Source organism: Pinus tabuliformis, chromosome X, assembly GCF_031772625.1.
Source record: "Pinus tabuliformis cultivar Carrire ecotype Pingquan chromosome X, CPIR1, whole genome shotgun sequence".
Lineage (NCBI taxonomy): Eukaryota > Viridiplantae > Streptophyta > Pinopsida > Pinales > Pinaceae > Pinus > Pinus tabuliformis.
This window is the reverse complement of record NC_142308.1, coordinates 26,976,896-27,000,503: the sequence shown is the minus strand read 5'-3', so window position 1 is coordinate 27,000,503 and position 23,608 is coordinate 26,976,896. Positions and strand designations below refer to the sequence as shown.

The window sequence follows — 23,608 nt, the reverse complement described above, 5'->3', positions numbered from 1 at the left end:
TTTAAACGGTTGCTGTGTATGAGAATGGTGTCGGACATACCCTGCTTGCTTTCATTCCGATTCTCCATACGCTGGGCCTTGATCCTCCCTGCCTGTTTTGCAGTCCACATAAATGTTATTGATATCTTCCTATACGGCTCTCTCCCAAGTGTCCTATTTTTAATTTTGCTGATGCCCTGAAATCTATGTCTCAATCTGTAATGATCGCTAGTTGGGCTGGCCTGCCGCCGCCTATAACACCACCTTCCTATGAGTCCTATCATGCCGTTACTTCGGTAATGATTAAACCTTTTACCGTTTTCCTTAGACTTCCGGTGCCGATTGTCTAAGCCATTATCGGCTGTAATAAAATATTATTATTAATAATATAAAAAATATAACTAATTTAAAAATAAATATTAATATTTAATTGTTTATAAATTTTCAGTGATTAATTGTTTTATATTATTAAAAATATTATATATAAATTGAATACTCATAATTCACTTAGTAATAAATAATTATTATTTAATTAAATTAAAATTCTCAATTCGCACTGCCATTTCGAACATTCCATTCAAAACAGGGTGTGAAATCCACACCGGCAACAAATATGTCGAATAGATTTTCCGGGGTTGGTGGGGTTGGTAACACTGGTGGGGTTGGTAACACTGGTTCATATTTAACGAAATGACGAAGAAGAATTCTCGCTCCACGGATTCCAGTCTTTAACAATGGCGGGGCTAAGCGGGACGGCGTGCTGCAACCCTGTTCGATCACCGTTAACTCGGTCTTGCCCGTCAGCCGTGCTGATTTTACGTAATCCATTATGTTCCTTCAGTGCGGATCTCTGTTATCCTCCGCTGTCAGTGGGCGCCGGGAGGATCAATAATTTGATCTGCTCCGCGATGAATAAGAGAGCCGGTGGTCACATAATACACGCCATGGGAGCTGAAGCCAGCCCGACAATGCCTCATGCTGCTAAAACTTCGGCTTCTGAAGGTAAATCATTTATTTATAGTTCTTGTTTTTAATCTACATTAATTTGCAGATATTTTGTACAGTAAATTTGGTGAATTGGGATGCATTTTATTTGAATTTCACACTGAGGAGGCGAATTCATAGAAAAAGAGTTTGATATTTTCAACATAGTTCCGTTTTTAAACGAGATCCGTGACACAGATCTATTAATCACATGTCAGAAAATCGAGGCAATTATATATATATATATATATATATATATATCCTTACAGGGTTAAATATATATCCTTACAGGGTTAAAATCTTTGAGGGTGCAAACTGACAAATGTCACATTGTCGAACTTGTCACTTGTAAATCTCAAAAGCTCAGGGATCACCCAATACGAAGTCATGGCATTATCCCTTGAAAGTGAGGTTCGCTCATCACTAGTGCATTTTATATTCATAATATATATTGGGATGGGTGATGGGTTTATGTTTATTAGCGACTGAAACCCTCAAGCCTTGTTTCTCATTCGGGTCCATTTTTCTGTTTTGTTTCCCGTCTTTGGCAACAGAAACTAACACATTGTCCACAACCAGTTGGAAAGGGGCATACTTGTATTTGGCTAAGAAGCTATAATATGGCGCATATATTTTACCAAAGTAGTCTAAGACTTACTCGTGGCCCCAACTGCATTGCTGGGAGTGGGGCGATCTCCCTTAGATCGTTACTCTAGTGATGGCGTAATATGCCGCAATCCCCACCATTTAACTGATACCCATCGACATTGCACTTGTTTGCAAATTTATAGGTTCACGGGCTGCTGGAGACATGAGTAGTAAAAGAAGTCATCCACTTGTCGACATGGGTAAATGTCCCCTTGTCAACTTTAGAGGTTCACTCAGCAAAAGGGCCATTATTTGGGTGTGAAAAATGAAATGCAACTAATACAAAATGTATGCAACAGTGCAATATGATATGCAACTAACTAAATGCTCGTTTGGAGTAGTAAGCAGAGCTAGCCATACAACTGATAGCAAGGGGAATATTCTACCAATACCATCATAAATGAATCTGAATCAAACCTCTTGATTCCCTGTCAAAGTGGAAAGACCTAATTGTTGGAAAGGGCCATTATTTGGGTATGGAAAACGAAATGCAACTAATACAAAATGTATGCAACAGTGCAATATGATATGCAACTAACTAAATGCTCGTTTGGAGTAGTAACCAGAGCTTGCCATACAACTGATAGCAAGAGGAATATTCTACCAATACCATCATAAATGAATCTGAATCAAACCTCTTGATTCCCTGCCAAAGTGGAAAGACCTAATTGTTGGGAACACTTCCTTGTCATAAAAGCAACAATCTGAAATGAAACAAGAAAAGCTATATAACATGAGAGGTAATAGCCTACTACTAATGCATATGAATAATTAGAGATTCTAAGAAACCAAGAATAGTCTACAAATTGCCAAGTAGCTCTACTTTCGTATCAAGTGTTAGCAAGCATAAGATAAGTAAGTGTTAAAATTGGCAACTAGGGCCAAATTCCACTTTGGACAACTCATTTGATGGAAATGATTATTGCATTGAATTCCTCTTTTCAAGAGGACCAAAAGTGACCTAAAGATCATTAAATTTGGATAAGTAGAAATGTGTTTTTGAATTTATGCCCACACATGTGCAAATTGTCAAGGTCGGCCACATCATCATGTAGGCTCATAAAGCCCAAGACACATGTCTCTTCACGCTCAACGACTTGTATAAATATGAGAGATCTCAAACCTCATTTGGCATCCTCCCATCACACACATTCTTCTCTCTCCTCATCTGATTGGTTTGTACAACTTATTGGGCATCTCTTTTCCTCACACGTGTGGCAGCAAAATGATGAATTGCAGGATGAATTACAGGGCTGAAATTTTAGTCTGTTGCAGGTTTGACCAGCATTGACCAAGGGTGTTTTGACCACATTTGACTGCGATTTTTGGGTTAGAATTTTGTTTTTGGCAGGCCACATTTATTGGCACAGGAACCAAGGCATTTTGTTGACTATGACCGCAGACTGATCGTAGGGTTTGTTAAATTATGCAACTAGGGTGAAATTCCACTTTGGAAAGATCAATTGATGGAGATAATGGTTGCATTAAATTCCTCTTTTCGAGAGGACCAAAATCGACCTAAAGATCACTCAATTCAGATAAGGAAAAGTGGATTTTTGAGGACAAGCCCACAAATTCAAAATTGTCAAGGTCGACCTTGGGTCAAAAGACACATCTCAAGGATAAGATGGCACCCCTCAAGTTGCATATAAATATAAGTGCCTTCATGCCTCATTTGGACATCACACAACACACATTCTTCTCTCTCTTCATTTGTTTGGTTCGTACAGGTTAAAGGGCAGCTCTCTTCTCTTCACACGTGCGAGGATCTTGGAGGCAATCTTGACTTTTCTGTGTTGACTTTTCAATTGGACAGTGTGACTGTAGTTTGACCAAGTTTGACTTCACATCTTGATCTCCTTTGACTTGCAAAAGTTTGATTTCTTGAGGCTGAGTTGACTGGCACTAAAACCAAGGCAATTTGGGCAGTTTGACTAGAGTTGACTTTCTGGTTTGACTGCAAAAAATTGCAGACAGGGACAACAGACTATCTCTCTCCTTTGACCGAGTTTGACTGCATTTTGAAGACTGTTTTGGGCTGACTGTGATCAACATTTGAGGCCGAGTTTGACTAAAGTTGATCGAGCTCCTAAAAGGTTGTGTTGACCGTTGACTGCTGACTAGTTAGGGCTGACTGCACTGCTGTTGACTTGGGCAGATTACAGGAGGTTCAGATTTGACCATTGTTGACCACTTTGAATAATTGTTTGATATTGAATATTGACATTGAATGTTGGCTAAGTCAAAGTTTGACTTTGACTCTTGGATGATGTACTCTTTTTGCTGAACATTTGAAGACAATCTAATAAGAAGAAGATTTGCAAGGGTTTTCCCCACAGTGGGTTTTGCCCTGGTCTTTGACCAAATTTGTGTCTCTTGTCTCTTGGTTGTCTTTCTATGTGCATTTGTTTATTTGTTCTATCTACTATTGCTCTACTGTCATTGGAAAATTGAAGAAGTGAAATTGAGAAATTGAATGCTATTAAATATTGCTGAAGTAATAGTTGCAGCATAGAACAAGTGATAAAAATTTAACATGGTATCGAAGTTGAGGTAAAGACAATCCCAAGAGACATAGAGCAAGAGCATCCATCTCTCAAGAAGCTGATTGAAAAGGGAAAATCTTTTGGTAAAAATGTCTTCCTCTTTCTTCAAGGAGCATAAAAAGCTGGGTGATTCATCCAATTTTGCTGCATGGAAAGTTAGGTTGGAGATCATAGCTGACAACAATGATGTGTTGGACTTCATTCAAGGAAGAATACTTGAGCCTCCAGAAAATGCTTTCGCTACTATAAAAAACAAGCATAAGAAAGGGGAGTTAAAGGCAAATAAAATTATATCTGATGGTTTACAAGATAATCTACTTGCTTATGTTGGAAATTTGAGAAGGTCCAAGGACATGTATGACAAGATTGCTGGCATGTATGAAGTCAACAATTTGAATGAAATCATCTCTTTGAAAGATCAACTCAAAGACACGAAGATGAACAAAGGAGAATTCATGCAGTCATACATAATGAGGATATCTCGTATTAGAGATCAATTGCTAAGAGTTGGGGAAATCACACCTAATAGAGAAATGGTGATTGTAACTCTTAGAGGCCTCCCTTTCATTTGGGAAACTTTCATTACTACTATAAGCAACAACAACAGGGCATTTGAAAGAAGCGATGATAGAAGGAATGAAAGAAGAAGAGGCTCCCTCAATGATCATGATGATAACTTTCGTCCTCCAAAAAGGCCAAGAAACTCCAGGTAGGAAAGCAATGTTACTAAACAATTTGAATATATTCTTATTTCCACATTAGCTAGTTCATCTCCTCCACACTCCTGGGATAGTTGGCTGGTTGATACCGGGGCTTCTCATCACTTTTATGGATACAAGGAGGTTCTCTCTAATTTGGTAGAGAGGGAGACAAATCTGAACTTTATCCTTGGTGACAATACCACTCATCGCGTAAAGTTCTTTGGTTCTGTCAAATTTCAATTGAAATTTGGGGAATCTATTTTGCTTCATGATGTATTATATGTTTTGGGATTGAAGAAGAATTTGGTTTCGATATCTGCCTTGGAGGATAAAGGAATGAGGGTTGCATTTATTAAAGGAAAAGTACTTACTTGGCCTATTGAATCCTACATGAGAAATGCCTTCACATTGGGAACTAGGTTTGAAGGACTCTATAGAGTCACTGGAAGACCCCTTCTAGCCATGGTCCATAATACAAATCTTCAAAGCGAGTTGTGGCACTGAAGGCTAGCCCATCTACACTATGATGCACTTCCTAAGTTGAAGAAGCTGGTCTTTGGGATCCCTGATGTTCAAGCTCAACATGATGGAGTATGCCCTGGGTGTGCAAGTGGAAAGAAGACAAGGGGACCATTCCCCTCTAGCAAAAACAAGACGGAAGAAATCCTTCATCTCATTCATTATGATATATGTGGTCCAATGCCTGTGCATTCACTTGGGGGTCATCTTTATTACATCACCTTCATTGACGATTTCTCAAGGAAGACATGGATCTACTATTTGAAGCACAAGGATGAGGCATTCAAAATATTCAAGGAATTCAAGGCTTTGGTGGAAAATCATACAGGGAAGAAAATAAAGATCTTGAGGTTTGACAATGATGGGGAATACATCTCAAATGAATTCATAGACTTTTGCAAGAAGGAAGGACTCAAGAACGAGACCATTGTGCCATACACTCCCGAACAAAATGGAGTGGCTAAGAGAAAGAACAAGTCCATTGTGGAAGCTGCCCGAGCTATGGTCCATGATCAAAAGTTGTCAAGGTTCCTCTGGGCTGAACCGACAAACACAGTGGTACATGTTCAAAACAGGTTGCCTCATCAAGCTTTGGACAACAAGACTCCCGAGGAAGTATTCACAGGTGTCAATCCTAATATTGGTCATCTTCGAATTTTTGGCTGCCCCATGCACTTCCATGTGCTGAAGGACGAAAGAAATAAGCTAGAAGCTACATGAAAGAAAGGTACGCTTATTGGATATAGTGAAGATTCTAAAGTATTTAGAATATATATTTCTGGTTAAAGGAAAGTTGAAGTTAGTAGAGATGTGACATTTGATGAAGATGCTTCTCTTAGAAAAGCAAGTGACCTCCCTCCACCTACTCCTCCTGAAGACAATAGTGATGAGATGGATATCCTAGAATGTCCCTCTGTGCCTAAATCTGAGAAGGAGATCGTTGATGAGCCTATGGAGCCTATGGATCCTATGTATCCTCCTCCATGCGATCCCCCTACAAGGAAAAGACCATTGTGGCTCAAGGACACATTACAAGATGCTGAGAAACATGTTGCTGCTTGGGGAACTTTCAAGGAAAGCAAGAAGCCATGTAGGTACCAAGCCTATGCTGTAGCCATGAGCAAGATAATTCACGCTGAACCTAGTACCTTTGAAGAAGCTGTGAAGGAACAAGTCTGGAAGGATGCAATGGCCAAAAAATATGAGTCCATTATGAATAATGATGTATGGGATATTGTGCCAAGACGAAAGGGAAAATCTGTGGTAATCTCCAAATGGCTCTACAAGATCAAGCATGGGGCTGATGGAAGCATTGAAAAATACAAGGCAAGATTTGCAGCCTGCAGTTTCACTCTAAAAGTTTGTAGCCCGCGATTTTGATTAGTTATTGGCTAGATGCACTCAAGAGGAGACAAGGATGATGGAGAGAGATAAGACCTCCAATGGAAACGAGCCTACTGCATTCTCCGCTCATGCAAAGGGGAAGAATAATGTTGGTCCAAGGAGACAGGGTCAAGGATTCAAAAAGTTATTCAAAGAAGGAAGAAAAGGAAGGTGCTACAATTTTAACGGGTTCGACCACTGGCTAGAGAGTGTCCTCAGAAGTAGAATTCTCCAAGGGATGACGTCAACATCAACCACAACAATTTCAAAGGCAATGGCAATCAAAGGCACAACAGGTTGAACAACAAAGGAAAGAGGAATGCTCCCATTTCTCGAAATGGAAATGGTTGACCTCCCAAGAGAACAAGAAATGCTAGGTATGATGAAAGTAATGTTGTAGAAAAACAAGATGAGTTTTATCTTATTTCCGCTCTATCTACTGCCTCTACTATGTATATGTTGGATCATTGGTTGATTGATGGTGGAGCCTCAAGGCACTTCATTTGGTACAAGGAGGCCCTCTCAAATTTGGTTGAAAAGAAGATTAATTTGAAGATCATACTTGGAGATAATGCTACCTACCTCGTGAAAGGGATAGGTTTTGTCACCCTTCACTTGAATAAAGGTCAAACAATTCATCTTCAAGAAGTATTGTATGTGCCCGATTTGAAGAAGAACTTGGTGTCTATTCCTACGATGGAAGATAAAGGCTTCAAGGTAGCATTCGTTGATGGAAAGGTACGTATTTGACAAAGAAACCCTAAAGCATTTACTCTTGGATTTAGGGTTGATGATCTCTATCAAGTTGGAGGAAGTCCTTTGGGAGATTTGGCAAGTGATACTTTTCTTCAATCTGAGCTATGGCATCGAAGATTTGCCCACGTACATTACAAAGCCTTACCTAGGGTAAGGAAGATGGTCACATGTATCCCTGAGTTCAACATGAATCAGGAAGGTGTTTGTCAGGGTTGTGTCACTGGGAAACAAACTAAGGGACCATTTCTTTCTAGTGAAAAAAAGACAACCGATATTCTTCAATTGGTTCATTTTGACCTGTCTGGTATGTTGCCCGTAACATCATTAGGAGGATACTCATATTATGCAATCTTTGTGTATGATTACTCTCGCAAAACATGGATCTATTTCTTGAAAAAGAATGATGGAATGTTCAAATGGTTCTGTTATTTCAAAGCATTGGTGGAAAATCAAACAGGGAAGAAGATCAAGATACTAAGGACCGACAATGGAACCTGTTATCGCCTAAGACGTACACCTAAGTGCGGGAAAAGTTTCTAACTCCGCAAGGTATAATCTTTAAGGCACAACCCTCAGAGTAGGGGCTGTCACCTATTCCCTACTCACTCTGTTTAAGCTCTCTCCTAGATAAGCTAAGGGGGGTAGTCCCTAAGGATAGTTAGAAAGGGAAAACTTGTTGCAACAACAAGTCCAGGAGACTAAGGGCAATGCAATTCTTTATCTAAGCAACTTGATTAAAATTATTTAGCAAGCTTGATTATTAAAAGCACTGTTGATAATATCGGCGATATATCGCCGATATTCGGAAATATCGCGATATTTTCGGCAAAACGATATATCGCCGAGAAAATATTGTGATATTTTCTGTTTTGAAAATATCGCGATATTTTCAAAATATCGGCAAATATCGGAAAATATCGACAAAATATCGCGATATTTTGAAAATATCGGCAAAATATCGGCTATATTTAAAAATTTGAAAAAATTATTTTTTATGCTTGCCGATATTTGCCGATATTTTGCCGATAATTTTGCCGATATTGCCGATAAGATATTTTCTGGACCCTCGCCGATATTTTGCCGATACCGATATTTTCAACACTGATTAAAAGAGCAATGTAAATATTTAACAGGACAATCCCAATAAGATAAATAAGACAATGACTAGATTAACAATGATAAACCAGTGCCTTATAACAATGCTTAGAAGAGATTCAACACTTGCAAGATATTTCAAGTCACAAGATAAATAATGCTGCAAGACAAGTATTAGTATAGGAAATGGCACAATATTAAAAGATGAGCAGAAAATCTACCTTGCAAGAATAAAAGAAACCTGTACTTTGTTTTTAAAGAGATGCTCCAATAAATGTAACAATATCAATGGACAATGAGCAAGGAAATTAAATGACAATACAAGAGCAGTAATATAGAATTGCAAGTAAAGATAGAGTGCTCACAAAATAACAATATGCCAAATTAGACAAAACCAAATAGGTAGATGCAAACTAAGCTAGGTGAAATGCAAAATCTAACTCTAGAATGCAAAAATTGATGCAAGATTTTCAATGGACTATAATGATAACAATGCTGCTTCAAGGGAAGTAGATATCAATCCAAAGATTACGATAAACACTTAGAACACAAGATTAGCTTATACAATAACCAATGAAGTAACCATAGTTACTCAAAAGCAAAACTGATGATTAAAGTTAAAAGAGTTAGAGCAAAAATTCCACAATGCCTTTATACAATAGAGAATTTAAGGTCTTCTTTGCTTGTTTAGATGGTTGAACAAGTAAATATTATAATCAATTCTCAATCGTGGAAAAGGCAGATGAAATTGCTAACAGTTATTAGAAAAATTACTTTAGATCATAAACAACAATTGAAGCAAGGCTGGAAATACTTCAATGAAATCAGATCAGAAGCAACTAGGAAAGTGCAAGATAGAGAATGCAATTAGAAGATGCAATGCAGTGTGCAAGTTAGTGAGTTACAAAACCAAACACAAGATCTCCCTTTTAAATAAGGAGAAACAGGATGCCTTGGAAACAAATTCCAAGCTCCCTCAAAAAAGAAGAAATTGCTTTATTAGTGAACTTACAAATGGAAAAAAAAGAAAAAAGCCTCTAGGACAGAAAGAAAGGCTCTTCTTTTCAAGGAGCTTTACAACAGAGATATGAGAGTTACAAAGATAAGACAACTCCTTAAGATGAAAGACAGATCCAAAAAAATATCTAGAGATCAGACTTTGAATTCCTTTGTCTTTCCAATAAAATAGTGCACAAATATGATGGATCCTCTGCTTCAATATGAGGCTTAGCACTTTGATGATTGAACTTGCTGCAACAACAAAACCAGTCCTCCAACAAATTGATGCCAGTGAGAGGGGCTCACAGTCTTAGATGAAAACAAGAGGAAAATTCCCAAGCCAACAATTCTAAAGCAAATGATTTTCTGCAGTAAAGAAAGCTCAATATTTCGAAGGTAAACGTCACTTTAAGGAAGAACTAATGACTGTCCCTGCAAGACAAAATTTTAGACCTAAAACCAATGGTCGATTTGCAAAGGATACACCACTCCACAAAATACCACTGTTAATGAAAGATCAGATTACTGTAGTGAAAATATCAATCCTCCAATACCCAAATCAGTCATCCGAATTTGCAAAAGATGTAAGTTAAATGCTTATGATTACTCTTGGAATTATCATGTGCGATTTTAGGCTTATTATTACTATTGTTCCAATTGATTTTCTTGTGAGGCCAGGCTGAAAGAAACTCCCTTGGAATTTTTCAGATTTGATGAAGGAAGGCTTTAAAATTTGTCACTTTAACTTTAAGCTCCAAGTAGATGAAAAGACCCCTAAAATGCAAAGACCTGAAACCTCAAAATATTTTGCACCAGGTGATATGAAAGTTCTACGCTCACAGCAAGATACAAAGCTTTTCCAGATATATATAAAAAAAACAACAGGAGTTAGATCAGCCAATTATATGCCAAGTTTAAAACAAACTTTGTCAATTTTTATATGAATTTTCTGCAAAATAAATCACTGAATATTCAAACAGTGAATGTGCTCTAAATTCCTGTAGCTATATCCAACAAAAGAAAAATTAATCAAAATGAAAGAAAAACACAGTCCCAAAACAAACAACTTCTTTGCTGCAAAGTTTCCTTGATACCAGAGATATGTCTCTTAATGAACAAGTCACTGTTTATAATCCTGCCAATCAACTTTCCGTGAGCACCAGGTATTGGAGGAAATTTTAAGCTCACATCTAGTAGAAAGAGGTCAGTTTGGAGAAGTCTTGAACCTTGCAAAAGAACATAGTTAAGTCAACAAAATTTTAGTGGAGAAACCCTTTTAAAATTTTTGTGATTCCCTGTCAAGTTAGGCAGCAAATGAAATTCAAGCCCTTAATGCATGCAGCCTAGCCCAATTTAACCACAAAAAAATTGAATTAAATATTACTAAGGAAATTCTGGGTAATTTCTTATGGTTTCAAGATTCGACCTCCACAAATTTACTGCAGAAATTGCCCCAAAAAAATTGATTTAATGTCCCTGCAGCCCTGGGAAATTATCAACAATTCATATCAGAAGTTTTGTAGAAAACCCCTTTGCGGCCTAGCTTTAGAAGGCAAAATTTTCTTGAGGTCCTTAAAAGCCAACAACTTCACAAAATAATTTTAAAATCCATAGAAAAATTTCAAATAAATGCTTAGACCAAGCTTCAAATCCTGCAGCTTCCAAGAAAGATAAGTTCTGAAGTCTAACAACCCACAAAAAAGGTATAGCGTAAGGCCTCAAACCCTAGCCGTTTAGACTGGGGTGAGGGCTGAGCCCTTCCTACTCATTTTCTTTCAAACCCTTCAAAGAATATGATGAAATACACCTTCTCCAGAAAACAATAAATAAAACCCTTCTCAAGAATTATTCAGTGACTATAATGCAAGGATTAGATAGATGGCGAAGAAAACAGGCCGCTCAGGACTGTGGCCGTGAAAATAATGATGCTGAGGCTCAGATCTGGGCCTCCCAGGCTTTGCAGCCCCAGGAGAAAAGCTCAGAGACCCTTACGCAGACCTGCAAAAAAAAATATTTTTCGAACCCTTCTCTCCTTCTCAGACCTACAAGAGACAAAAAAACAACAACACAAAAAGACTATGGATGGCTGAGGTTATAAATAAATACATACAAAGTTTTCCATAGTGCTAACTTTTTAAATAATATGCTTTTCAATTAATGCTCAATAAAAATGAAATTTAATAATTTTCCTTTTTTTCCTTTTTTGTTTTTGTTTTTGTTTTTTTAGATAAGAAAAAGCCTAAAAAATAAAAATAATTATTTAATAAAGAATAGAAATTTAAAATTTAAATTCATTTACAAAAGAAAAGTTTATTTACATATATATATAAATACAAGCTCTAAAGAAAAAAGCAGATATTTTTCATTAATAGCTCTTTGATTCAAATAAGTAAATAAATGAATGATTTTCTCAAAGCCTAAGCCCAGAAACCCTGCAATAAATTTGATAGATAAATCCTTCAAGTAAAATAGAATGAACTCTCCTACTTAATCACTCAAGAGTTGGTTAACTTAAGCAAAAGCATCCCCTTACGCTTGAGATCTGTTTCAACTGAATATTTTCTACACACCTCAAAAATATTTTGTTAGCTTCAGATGAGACATGAAAAATATAATGGAAGAAAATTCTAGCAACTTAAACAAAAGCACACTAGCCACTTCCAATCCTAAAATATTTTCCAGATCTAATTACCAGTGTAAGATAGCTATACACTAGTTAATTCTATGTAAGCAAATGAAGTAACAAATAAAATCACCAGTAGAAAATTAAGCTCAAGAATTCATTACCATATCCATAAGAGAAGAGCCACAATGTTTCACCCCAAAGACTTGTGTATTATTATTTCAAAACAGAGAGAGCTTCAAGACCAAAAAGCCAGAGCACAACATCCAGAGATGATACAATGAGGAGCATATGCTTCCTTATATAGAAAAAATGAGAGCTCTAGAGGCTTCCAAGTGAATAATGGCTAGTTCCATGAAGGTGCACCATTAAATGCTTGATCCATGTCAAAATGATCTCCACCGTTGATTGCTTGAGAAAAAATTCGAATTCCTTGACACTGCCTTTTTTCTTGGTCCCAAATTTTTTTATTTATTTATTTTTTCTGACATTTTCTTCTCGAAAAACCCCCATTCTCTTAACCAACCTGGACCATAAATTCAATTTTCATTAAAAAAATGATTTTTCTAGGCCAAAAATATTTTCTTGCTTGATTTGTGGAGATTCCCTTATTGAAAAGTGCACTTTCACTTTTTTAATATTTTTCACTTGGAGAGAATTTATTTTTCTCTCATTTTTATTTTCTGACCAAATTCCGGCTAATTATTTAACCACTTTTTTGCCGGAAAACCAAAAATAAAAATCAATTAATTTTCTGGCTTAGAATTTTAATTTATTTTGGCTAGAAAAATTAATTAATTGATACTAAAGGCTATTCGTAATTTATTCCACCCTTAAATATTTATGCCATGGTGTCTAAATATGAGGGACCATGCACCAAAATATTTTTATGTCAATATATTATAATTAACTCAACCCTTGAAAGGGGAAAACACTTTTAGACATAGACCCTTAATAATTTATCCAATTCTGCGACCAATATGATCTAGTAGGCCAAGTGACTTGTAACAAAATAATTTTGCCAATTAGCATAAATTATTCCCAAATCGCTTTTATAGAAGATTCGACTAGAACACTAGGACTTACCTAAGACCTTGACGATAAATTCCACCCTAGCTTTGGGGTGAGGCTAGAGGGAAAAAATTTGCCGACCATCTGTGTTTCTAAACACAGATGAATCCGTGAGAGGAAAAACCTTCTAGGATGAAAATCATCGCAAAAATAATAGGCTTACCTAGGTTGTTACATACATATATGGTCTTACTAGAATCATTTACATTACAAACATTGCAAAATGGGTTTATAACTCTGATAGACTGATGACTGATGAATCCTGGATATTTGATTGCTCAAACATGAAGGAATTCCTTTGCAAAAATGTGCACTGCTATAGGGTAGTTGACACGGAGTGGTCAACAGAACTGAATATGAATAAATTGAATTCAATGACTTTTGCAGAGAGGCTGGAATTAAGAGGGAGACAACTGCCCCATACACTCCTGAGCAGAATGGCGTTGCTGAAAGGAAGAATCAAACAATCATGGAAGCCACCCGTGCCATGCTCCATGATCAAGGCCTACCAAAGTTCTTGTGGGGAGAAGCTGCCAACACTGCTTTATATGTTCAAAATAGGAGCCCACATCAAGCCTTGGATTTCAAGACACCTGAGGAAGTCTTCACTGGTAAGAAACTTGATGTTTCTCATTTTAGAATATTTGGGTGTCTTATATATTTTCACGTGCCTATAGAGAAAAGGAATAAGTTGGAAGCTTCTGGGAAGAAAGGAATATTTGTCGACTACAGTGAAAATTCAAAGGTATATAGAATCTATGTGTCTGGTCAAAGAGATGTGGAAGTAAGTCACGATGTCACCTTTAATGAAGACATTGTCCTTGGGAAAACCAAAGATCTCCCTATTCCAAGGAGGACGATGATGATGCTGCCGAAAAATAGGATGAACGTCCGACAGATGAGCCTATGCCCGACATTGAAGGCCCGAGGGATCCTATCGACCCACCTCCTAATGATACCTCTACCTCAAGAAAATGTCCACTATGGCTCAAAGATACTCTCGAAGATGTTGAAAGACATTTTGCTCCTAGAGGGACAATTCGTGAAAGTAAGAAGCCGAACAGGTATCAAGGTTACTTGGTTGCTATGAGTACTATTGTTCAAGCTGAATTATGCATGTTTGAGGAAGCTGTAAAACACCAAGTTTGGAAAGATGCGATGAATGAGGAGTATGAGTCAATCATGAAGAATGATGTCTGGGATGTGGTGCCTAGACCCAAGGGTAAGCTTGTGGAGCTAATGGGAGTGCTGAAAAATATAAGGCCAGGTTCGTTGCTCGAGGCTTCTCTCAAAAGGAAGGAGTGGACTATGACGAGATATTTGCACTAGTTGCCTGATATACCACTATCCGATCTATTATTGCTCTCGTTGCCAATCAAGGATGGAGCCTACATCAAATGGACATTAAGACTGCTTTCTTGCATGGCTCGCTTAAGGAGGAAGTCTACTTGGAACAACCTCAGGGGTTCGAAGTACAAGATCGAAGGACACATCTATGTAGGTTGAAGAAAGCTCTCTATGGGTTGAAGCAAGCTCCTAGGGCTTCGTATGGGAGGATTGACAATTATCTCGTGAACCTGGGATTTACAAGGAGCTATGCTGATCCTAACCTATACTTCAAGGTTGAAAAGGACATGCCTCTCATTTTGGTCCTTTATGTTGATGATTTGTTTATGAGTGGTGCAGACCCTCTCATTTATCAATGCAAGAGGGAGTTGACTTCTAAGTTTCGAGATGAAGGACCTAGGGCTGATGCACTAATTCCTAGGCCTGAAGGTTTGGCAAAAGCTAAGCGAGATTTTCTTTTCTCAAGGAAAATACATTGTGAAGCTATTAGAGAGATATGGGATGGTAGATTGCAAGTCCGTGTCTACTTCGTTGGAACTCAACTTCAAGGAGCTATGTGGAAGTGTTGCTGGGCCCGTATTGGGAAACCCTTCCTAGTATCGACAACTTATGGGGGCCCGGATGTTTTTGGTAAGCTCCCATCTGGGCATATGCTTTCCTATGAATACCTTGAGTCAATTTATGGTTGAGCCTCATCACATACATTGGTTTGTTGCTAAGAATCTCTTGAGATATCTCAGTGGCACAATCAATTATGGGCCAAGGTACAATGCCGGGAATTTGAGGCTTCCTAGATATTCTAATGCTGACTGGGCAGGCAATGTGGTGGATCAAAACAGCACGTCTGGATGCTTCTTCTCATTGGGGTTTCCTTCGATTTCTTGGATGAGAAGGAAGCAAAATTCGGTTGCTCTAAGAACTGCCAAGGCCGAATACATAGCAGCTAGTTATGGTCTGTTGTGAAGCTATATGATTGAGGAAGCTTTTCAGTGAGCTATTTGAGCACGTGCCGTATACCACCGTGATCTATTGCGATAACCAGAGTGGGATTCACCTTTCAAAGGATCCCATGTTCCACGACTGCTCCAAGCATGATGATATTAGGTACCATTTTATTCGGGATATGGTACAATGGGGATCAATAAGGCTCCAAAACATCAAAACCGATGAACAAATTGCTGACATTCTCACGAAGCCCTTAGGGAAGGTCAAATTCTTAGCCTTTCGAGAGAGACTTGGAGTCGTGGAAGGACTCTCTCAAGAGGATCCTGCTTGAGTTGGACACTGACCTCTGCGAGCTCCTGGGGGTTTGGGGTACTTCTTGGAGCTATGAGCGACCATAGGGTGAGTGGTTCAAACTTCACCTTCCCCTATAGGTGCGCTATGTACAGGGTGAGTGGTTCACCTTCCCCTGTGATACTCCATGATGGTTGACATGTGTGTAGGGTGAGTGGTTCACCTTCCCCTACGATTGATGACACGTGTGTGTAGGGTGAGTGGTTCACCTTCCCCTACGATTGATGATATATGCATAAGATGAGTGGTTCACCTTCTCTTATGGCATATGAGCATCATAAGTTGTTCACCTTCTCCTACGGATGCCCCAACATACATCCTACCCATGTAGTTCGAGACTCATGAGAAGTACCTCTCATCTAGCCAATGAGTTGGGAAAAGTGGATAGGGACCATAACACTACAGATGGATGCATCGTGTACTGCTGTACTCCCTATGTCTAGGATGCATGGTGTTCAACAACTTGATTTGGGATCAAGTCTGATTAGGGTTTTACCTCTGCACTGACTTCGACCAGTGGAGAGTGACAAGTTCTTGTGACTCACTCTTGATTGATTCTTTTTCATTATTACATTAGTGTTCAGTAGAGTTGGGATGAGATGCAGAGATGGTACATGATGACAGGATGGCATGATGATGGATGGATTGGCAGGTGGAATTCTCCCTAGTTGAGAGGGAGTGTTAAAATTGGCAACTAGGGCCAAATTCCACTTTGGACAACTCATTTGATGGAGATGATTATTGCATTGAATTCCTCTTTTTGAGAGGACCAAAATCGACCTAAAGATCATTAAATTTGGATAAGTAGAAATGTGTTTTTGAATTTATGCCCACACGTGCAAATTGTCAAGGTCGGCCACATCATCATGTAGGCTCATAAAGCCCAAGAGACATGTCTCTTCACCCTCAACGACTTGTATAAATATGAGAGACCTCAAACCTCATTTGGCATCATCTCATCACACACATTCTTCTCTCTCCTCATCTGATTGGTTTGTACAACTTATTGGGCATCTCTTTTCCTCACACGTGTGGCAGCAGAAGGACGAATTGTAGGGTCAAATTTTAGTATGTTGTAGGTTTGACCAACGTTGACCAGGGGTGTTTTGACCACATTTGATTGCGATTTTTGGGTCAAAATTTCATTTTTTGGCTCAGGAACTGAGGCATTATGTTGACTTTGACCGCAGACCAATCACAGGGTTGACTGCAAAAGTTGACCAAGTTTGACCGCTGTTTTCAGGACTGTTTTGGGCCGACTTTGACCACCTTAGAAGGCCAAGTTTGACTGGGTATGATCGAGCTGCATAGAGGATGATTTCCTGCTGCGTTGACCTATGTTGACTTTTTTGGTTAGGGTAGAATTTGACTACTGTTGACTGTAGATTTGATAGGGTTGTTTTGAATGTGATTTGGTAAGTCAATTTTGGCTGTTGTACTCTCTCTCTCTACTGAACATTTGATATAATAATAAGAAGAATTGATCAAAGGGCTTTCCCCATCTTGGGGTTTTTCCCCGGCATTCGCCAAATCTGGTGTTCTCTTGTCTTGGCTTGTCTTCTACATTTTATTATTCATGTTCTATCTACAGTTACTGTCAATGTGATTTATGGTTAATGTGATTGCTATTGAAAATTGTCATTGGGCTACTTAAAGGACATCGAAGTAATTGTGCTAAGTATAGAACATACCATTAATAACTAAAATTACTAGTAAGCAATAAACATAATAACAAGAGAATAGGTTACATAATAAAGTGTTCACACCCACCAGCACCATGAGAGTTGGGATAGGAAGGAATAGTGCATGATCAAGCCTAGATCTGTAAGAGTATAGTAGCACTGGTTAACAAGTGTTTTGACACCTAATCCTCGGGGATTGGGAAAATATGGTGTAAATATGTAAATACAAAATAATAAAACGAAGAGACCTTGGGATGCAAATCCCAAGAGTCTCTCCTCTATGTGTATATATTAATTCTCTTAATAAAAAATCCATTTTTTTTGGATTTACTGTTACGAACAAGGTTCTTAACACTTAGAAGTTAAATACTCCAGAAGACTTGGAATATGTAGATCTCCATTGAAGATACAAGAATATATATTAAAATGTATAAAATGGGAATGATGTTACAAATGAGAGTGAGGGCTTGCTTATATACTCGAGGCAGGTGCCTCTTCATAAATGGTCATGTCCTTATTGACATACCTCTTCATTAATTTAATTACTAATTGATCATTATTTAGGATGTGTTAGTATTATTTATTTCTATTTTATTCATAACATTGCCTTCCTCCTCAAAAAGCTTTGTCCTCAAAGCTTGCTGATAAAAATGCTTGATCTCTTTTTCTGTTTCGAATGTCTTCTTGTCTCGGAACTGTTATCTTCATTGATACAAGTTGATATGATCCTTGGAGTGATATATAAAATTGTCACACGGAGGAGGGATTTGACCATTCTAAATTAATCTTCTGTGGAATATTTCGATCACTAGAAACTCGTGATGAATTGTTATCACTGGAGTTAGTTGTGTGCACTTTAGTATTCTTCAGAACATGAGTTTGTTGTTTATGTTCTGAGTGATACATATTCGTAGATTGATTGAGATGTCTGTTCTTGTGATTCGGGTGAAGATAAGTAGTTCTTTTGGTTTGTTTTTCCCTTATCATATGTGTGGCAAGATTTTGATTTACTTCAGGTTTTGAAGCTGTCAGGTTGGTTACAAAATCTTCACTTGGGTTTTCCATTGTTTGAACTACAACTTTTGAATTTGTTTTCCTTTTAACTAGGTTGTCATCTTCTTGAGTTTTGATATTGACTAGCTCGATATTTGTTCCTTTTTCTTCAGCTTGGATGGTTACATCTGAAGACTTCGATACATCTTTTGTGTTGAGTTCTTCTAGTTTGTTTTTCAAGGATTTTTTGTGATTTTTAAGTTTTTTAATTTGCATCAGTAATTTCTCGTTGTGGTCCTTGAGATGAGTAACTTCTTCATTTTTGTCACCAACAATTTTGTCAACTTCTCTTTGCATATTTTGTATCACCTTTTTACTTTCTTGAGAAATTATTTTTGAGATCTCTTGTATGTCTTTTGGTGTTACTGAATTCCACTTCACTGTAACATCCTGTAGTGTTATTTTTTTCTTTTTGTGTGAAAATGTCAAAAACTTATTTTTCATATTTAGGATGAAGGACCCTAGAGTTTCCATCCAGGGTGAGCCCAAAACAATGTCACTATCGTAAAAAAATAAGGTTTTCACAGTGAATTGCGAGATAAAAGTATAATCCCCAATACTTAGTTGTAGATTGTTTATGTCGTATTGTTTGTCACTTGTGTCAACAAAATTTGTTTCAATTATATTCGATTCAAGAATCACTAATTGGTTAGCACATTTAGGACTAACATAGTTACTCTCTTTAGTAGGACTGATAGAGATTATAATATCTCTTCCTGCAAGTGATCCTTTGATTTTAAATAGTGTACCATTACATTTAGTAAAGGTTTTAGGAAATCTTTCATTATTGGCATCCATTTTACTAAATTGTTGGAATTTCTAAGCTTAACTGTTAGAAACCATTCATGTACTTTACTGATTTATTCTTGCCTACTTGTTTTGTTAATTAACAAGTTATTTACCATGCAAATACTAGAAATAAATACAAGTACATGCTCAACACATTACAGATCATCAACTGAAGGAAAAAACAAGCACACAAGTGACACCTTTATTTTTGGACCAATGTCCCCGGAAAAACCCAATGCGGGAAAACCGGTGTAGCTATCTGAGGGTTTTAATTATTAAGCAGTTTCATAATACAATCTTGCTGCCAAAATCGGCTCACCCAACAGAGAATAATCTCGACAGTAGTACCTCTCAGTTGGAGACAAATGTTCCAGCTGAAACCTCGGATAAACACTCCGACAACTCCCAGCTCCAATCTGCCCCACGAAAACCCCAGTGTTAGCCTCTAGGGAATGCGTCAGCCCTTTCTGGCCCAACGTCTGCCCAACGTCACCCTAGCTCGCCCTGTGTCAGCTTTTGGAGGCACTGTGTCAACCCTTAGAGCCTTCGCGTCACCCACGCTGGCTCTCTGAGGCACTACGTAACTCCTGGTTGCCTCTGCGTGAGCCCTAGCTGGCTCTGCATGAACCTCTGGCTGGCTCTGCGTCCCTCTCTCCCAGCTTCTGTGCTGATCCTCTTGGTACTATCTCTGCCTCTCTGCTTCTGTATTCACTGCCCCTCAGCTGCAACTCTGATCACTCTTTCGACTTCTTCAGCAAACCGTGCCCCAGAAAATCGAAATCTTGATCAACTCGGTGTGCTCTCCAAGTGACCCTCAAGCCTCCTTTTATACTTTTCTTGTTGAAAAATCAACGGCTGAGATTAAGTCCCTGATCAACGGCTAAGATTAACTCTGGCTTGATCCATGACTTTTGGACCCTTCTAGTACAGTTTTATATTAATTCACATTAATATTTTATTTTTCCTAAGTTTAGACTTAGGGACTCCATTAAAAATATTAATTATTTTAATATATCCCAAATTGTTTAGAATATGCCCAAACCATTTCTGGGTATTGGAGATCTCATGTGCTTTAGCCTCTCCACCAATTTTCGTAGCTAGAGCACATCCGATGCTACCCCAAATCAACACTCCCTCTTAGCAAGGACTGTGCTCTAGTAATACTCCTCATTGAGCATCGCCCTGATCATTCGACATCGGTCTCTGTGCTGATGCTAGGCGTGCTGCCCAACATCCTCTGCACTGCTGCATCATGTACGGGCTTGCCACTGCCACTACTGCATCTGTACGACAACTCCCTCTGCATTCGTGCTGTTGCCCATGGCCCTGCCACTGCCACTGCTGCATCTGCACTGCAACCCTCTCATCATGCTGCATCGTCCTGCCTATAGCATTGCCACTACTAACTGCTGCACTGCAACTCAGCTACTGAGAAGTAAGTAACTGATCTCCCAACTCTGACATCTCTGTCAGTCTAGAAACACTCCCGATGTTGAAGCTCCCTCTGTCACTGACATGTGCTCCCTCTTTGACTTCTGTGCTACTGCCACAACTCTGTGCATCTCGCACTGCTGCCTCACACTATCTTGGGACTCCTGCACTGTAGCTCCCTCTCTCGCTTCATCCGCATCCGTCTCTACCGACATCGCCAGTCTTGCTACTGCTCTTCGGGGCTCCCATAGCAAGGTATAATCCAAGAGGTTGGGTACCTCGAGGATCTTGCCCCTCATCGCCTGTAGTTCGTCTGAATACAGCTCGATGTCTCCCCACTTTCACTCAAGTGGTGTGTGAGCACTCATGGCACAGTGATCATCTGTCTCCACTTCCTTCTCTGCCCTTGTTGGCGCAAGCTTGGTCTCAAAACCCTCTCCTTTGCTCTTCTTCCTCGGACACTGGCTCGCATAGTGACCCAGTTGCCCACAGTTGAAGCATTTGACCTTGGAGAGGTCCTTCTTCTTCCATTTCTCCTACTTTCCCTCAGATGCTAGGGCAACATCCTCATTTTCCTCCTTGATTATGATTCCCTTGCCGCTGCTTCCCGCCTTGCTTAGTCTTCTGATCTCTTCTTGGCGAAGAGCCGCCCACATTTCCTCCTAATCTGGAAGGGTCGCCCTGCCCAGTATGCTCTGGACAAACACCTCCCAATCTTCTGAGACTGCATTCAGAGCTGTTCTCACCATCAATTCTTGATCCGACATGGCTCCTATGGAAGTCAGCTGATCCCGGATCTCCTTCGATCGACCAAGGAAGGGGTCGATCTGTTCTTCCTTCTGCATCTGGTATGACCGTAACTGATTTTCTAGTAGCATCTTCCTCTGCACAGAAGTATGCTGATACAACTTCTTTAGGGCCTCCCACATCTCATTTGCCGTATTCTTCTCGACAATGTGTGGTACTACATGGTCCTTGACCTCGTCAAGGATGATGCTCTTGGCCCTCGCCATTGCATCCTCGTACTTATCGTTATCAGCCGGGTCAACTGGGACCGCTATTGTCCTCAAGGCGAATTGCTTGAGACGGTTCCTGTCTAGAACGGATAAGATTCTGGCCTTCCAGACTACGAAGTTTGAGGCTCCGTCCAGTCTGTCCTGGTCTCTTACCCCGTTCACTGCCATCTCGCTACTCCTCTACTTCCTTTTTGGAAGTTCTTGGTGTGACTCCCTCTGAGCCTCGATTTCCCTCCTGGAAACCCCTTTGCCAATGTCGAGATGCCCCCACTTCGATCCTTAGTGCAGCTGCACCACTGATCCAGATTTCTTGGCTAGAAATCCTCGGCAGCAACTCCCTCCTCCTTGGTCTTGCCCTGTTAGGTACTGTTCTGACTACAGTACCCCACCAACTTCACTCTGCAACTTACCCACAACCTCCTAAGCCCTAACAAACTGAAGGTCAGAGCTTCTAGGCTTTGCGCAATCCCGGCCCCAGCAAAATATGCACCTCATGGCCACGGGCATCAATCCTTCTTGACTGAGAAAGATGACCGGGCACTGCGTAGGTCGAGTCTGCTCCCCTTTGCCACTGCGCTGATCCTCTTCCCGGCTCAAACTTGATGACGCAGGCACTGCGTCACCCCTTCCTTGCTGCTTCTCTGTTAGGAACAACTTCTGTCACTCGGGACAACTGTTTTCTGCTGCTGCTACTCTGCTTGGCCGATGTCCTCAGTTCTCCAGTGATCTGCAACCACACTTTGATACCATGTTGGAATTTCTAAGTCTAACTGTTAGAAACCCTTTATGTACTTTACTGATTTATTCCTGCCTACTTGTTCTGTTAATTAACAAGTAATTTACCATGTAAATACTGGAAATAAATACAAGTACATGCTCAACACATTATCATCAACTGAAGAAAAAAACAAGCACATAAGTGACACCATTATTTTTGGACCAATGTCCCCGGAAAAACCCAATGCGGGAAAACCGGTGCAACTATTTGAGGGTTTTAATTATTAAGCAGTTTCAGAATACAATCTGGGTGCCAAAACCGGCTCACCCAACAGAGAATAATCTCGGCAGTAGTACCTCTCAGTCGGAGATAGATGTTCTGGCTGAAACCCCGGATAAACACTCCGACAACTCCCAGCTCCAATCTGCCCCACGAAAACCCCAGTGTCAGCCTCTAGGGACTGCGTCAGCCCTTTCTGGCCCAGTGTCTGCCCAACGTCACCCTAGCTCGCCCTGCGTCAGCCTCTGGAGGCACTGCGTCAACCCTTAGAGCCTCTGTGTCACCCACGCTGGCTCTTTGAGGCACTGCGCAACTCCTGGCTGCCTCTGCGTGAGCCCTAGCTGGCTCTGTGTCCCTCTCTCCCGGCTTCTGTGCTGATCCTCCTGGTACTATCTCTGCCTCTCTGCTTCTGTATTCACTGCCCCTCAGCTGCAACTCTGATCACTCTTTCGACTTCCTCAGCAAACCCTGCCCCAGAAAATCGAAATCTTGATCAACTCGGTGTGTTCTCCAAGTGACCCTCAAACCTCCTTTTATACTTTTCTCATTGAAAAATCAACGGTCGAGATTAAGTCCCTAGTCAACGGCTAAGATTAACTCTGGCTTGATCTATGAATTTTGGACACTTCTAACACAGTTTTATATTAATTCACATTAATATTTTATTTTCCCTAAGTTGAGACTTAGGGACTC

General features: G+C 39.6%; 1 protein-coding gene across 2 annotated transcripts in view; it reads left to right on the top strand.

The window, feature by feature from the left end:
- Nucleotides 1-594: 594 nt before the first annotated feature.
- The window catches only part of LOC149138151 (phosphoserine phosphatase, chloroplastic-like), a 206,818-nt gene continuing 183,804 nt past the window's right edge, over nucleotides 595-23,608 (top strand). The window contains exon 1 of one of the 2 annotated variants that reach the window (XM_089447977.1): nucleotides 595-981. In XM_089447977.1, the coding sequence (XP_089304103.1) occupies nucleotides 714-981 (268 nt within the window). In that variant the 5' untranslated portion in view covers nucleotides 595-713. The remainder of the gene's footprint in view (nucleotides 982-23,608) is intronic. The other variant, XM_089447976.1, reaches the window with a different exon arrangement.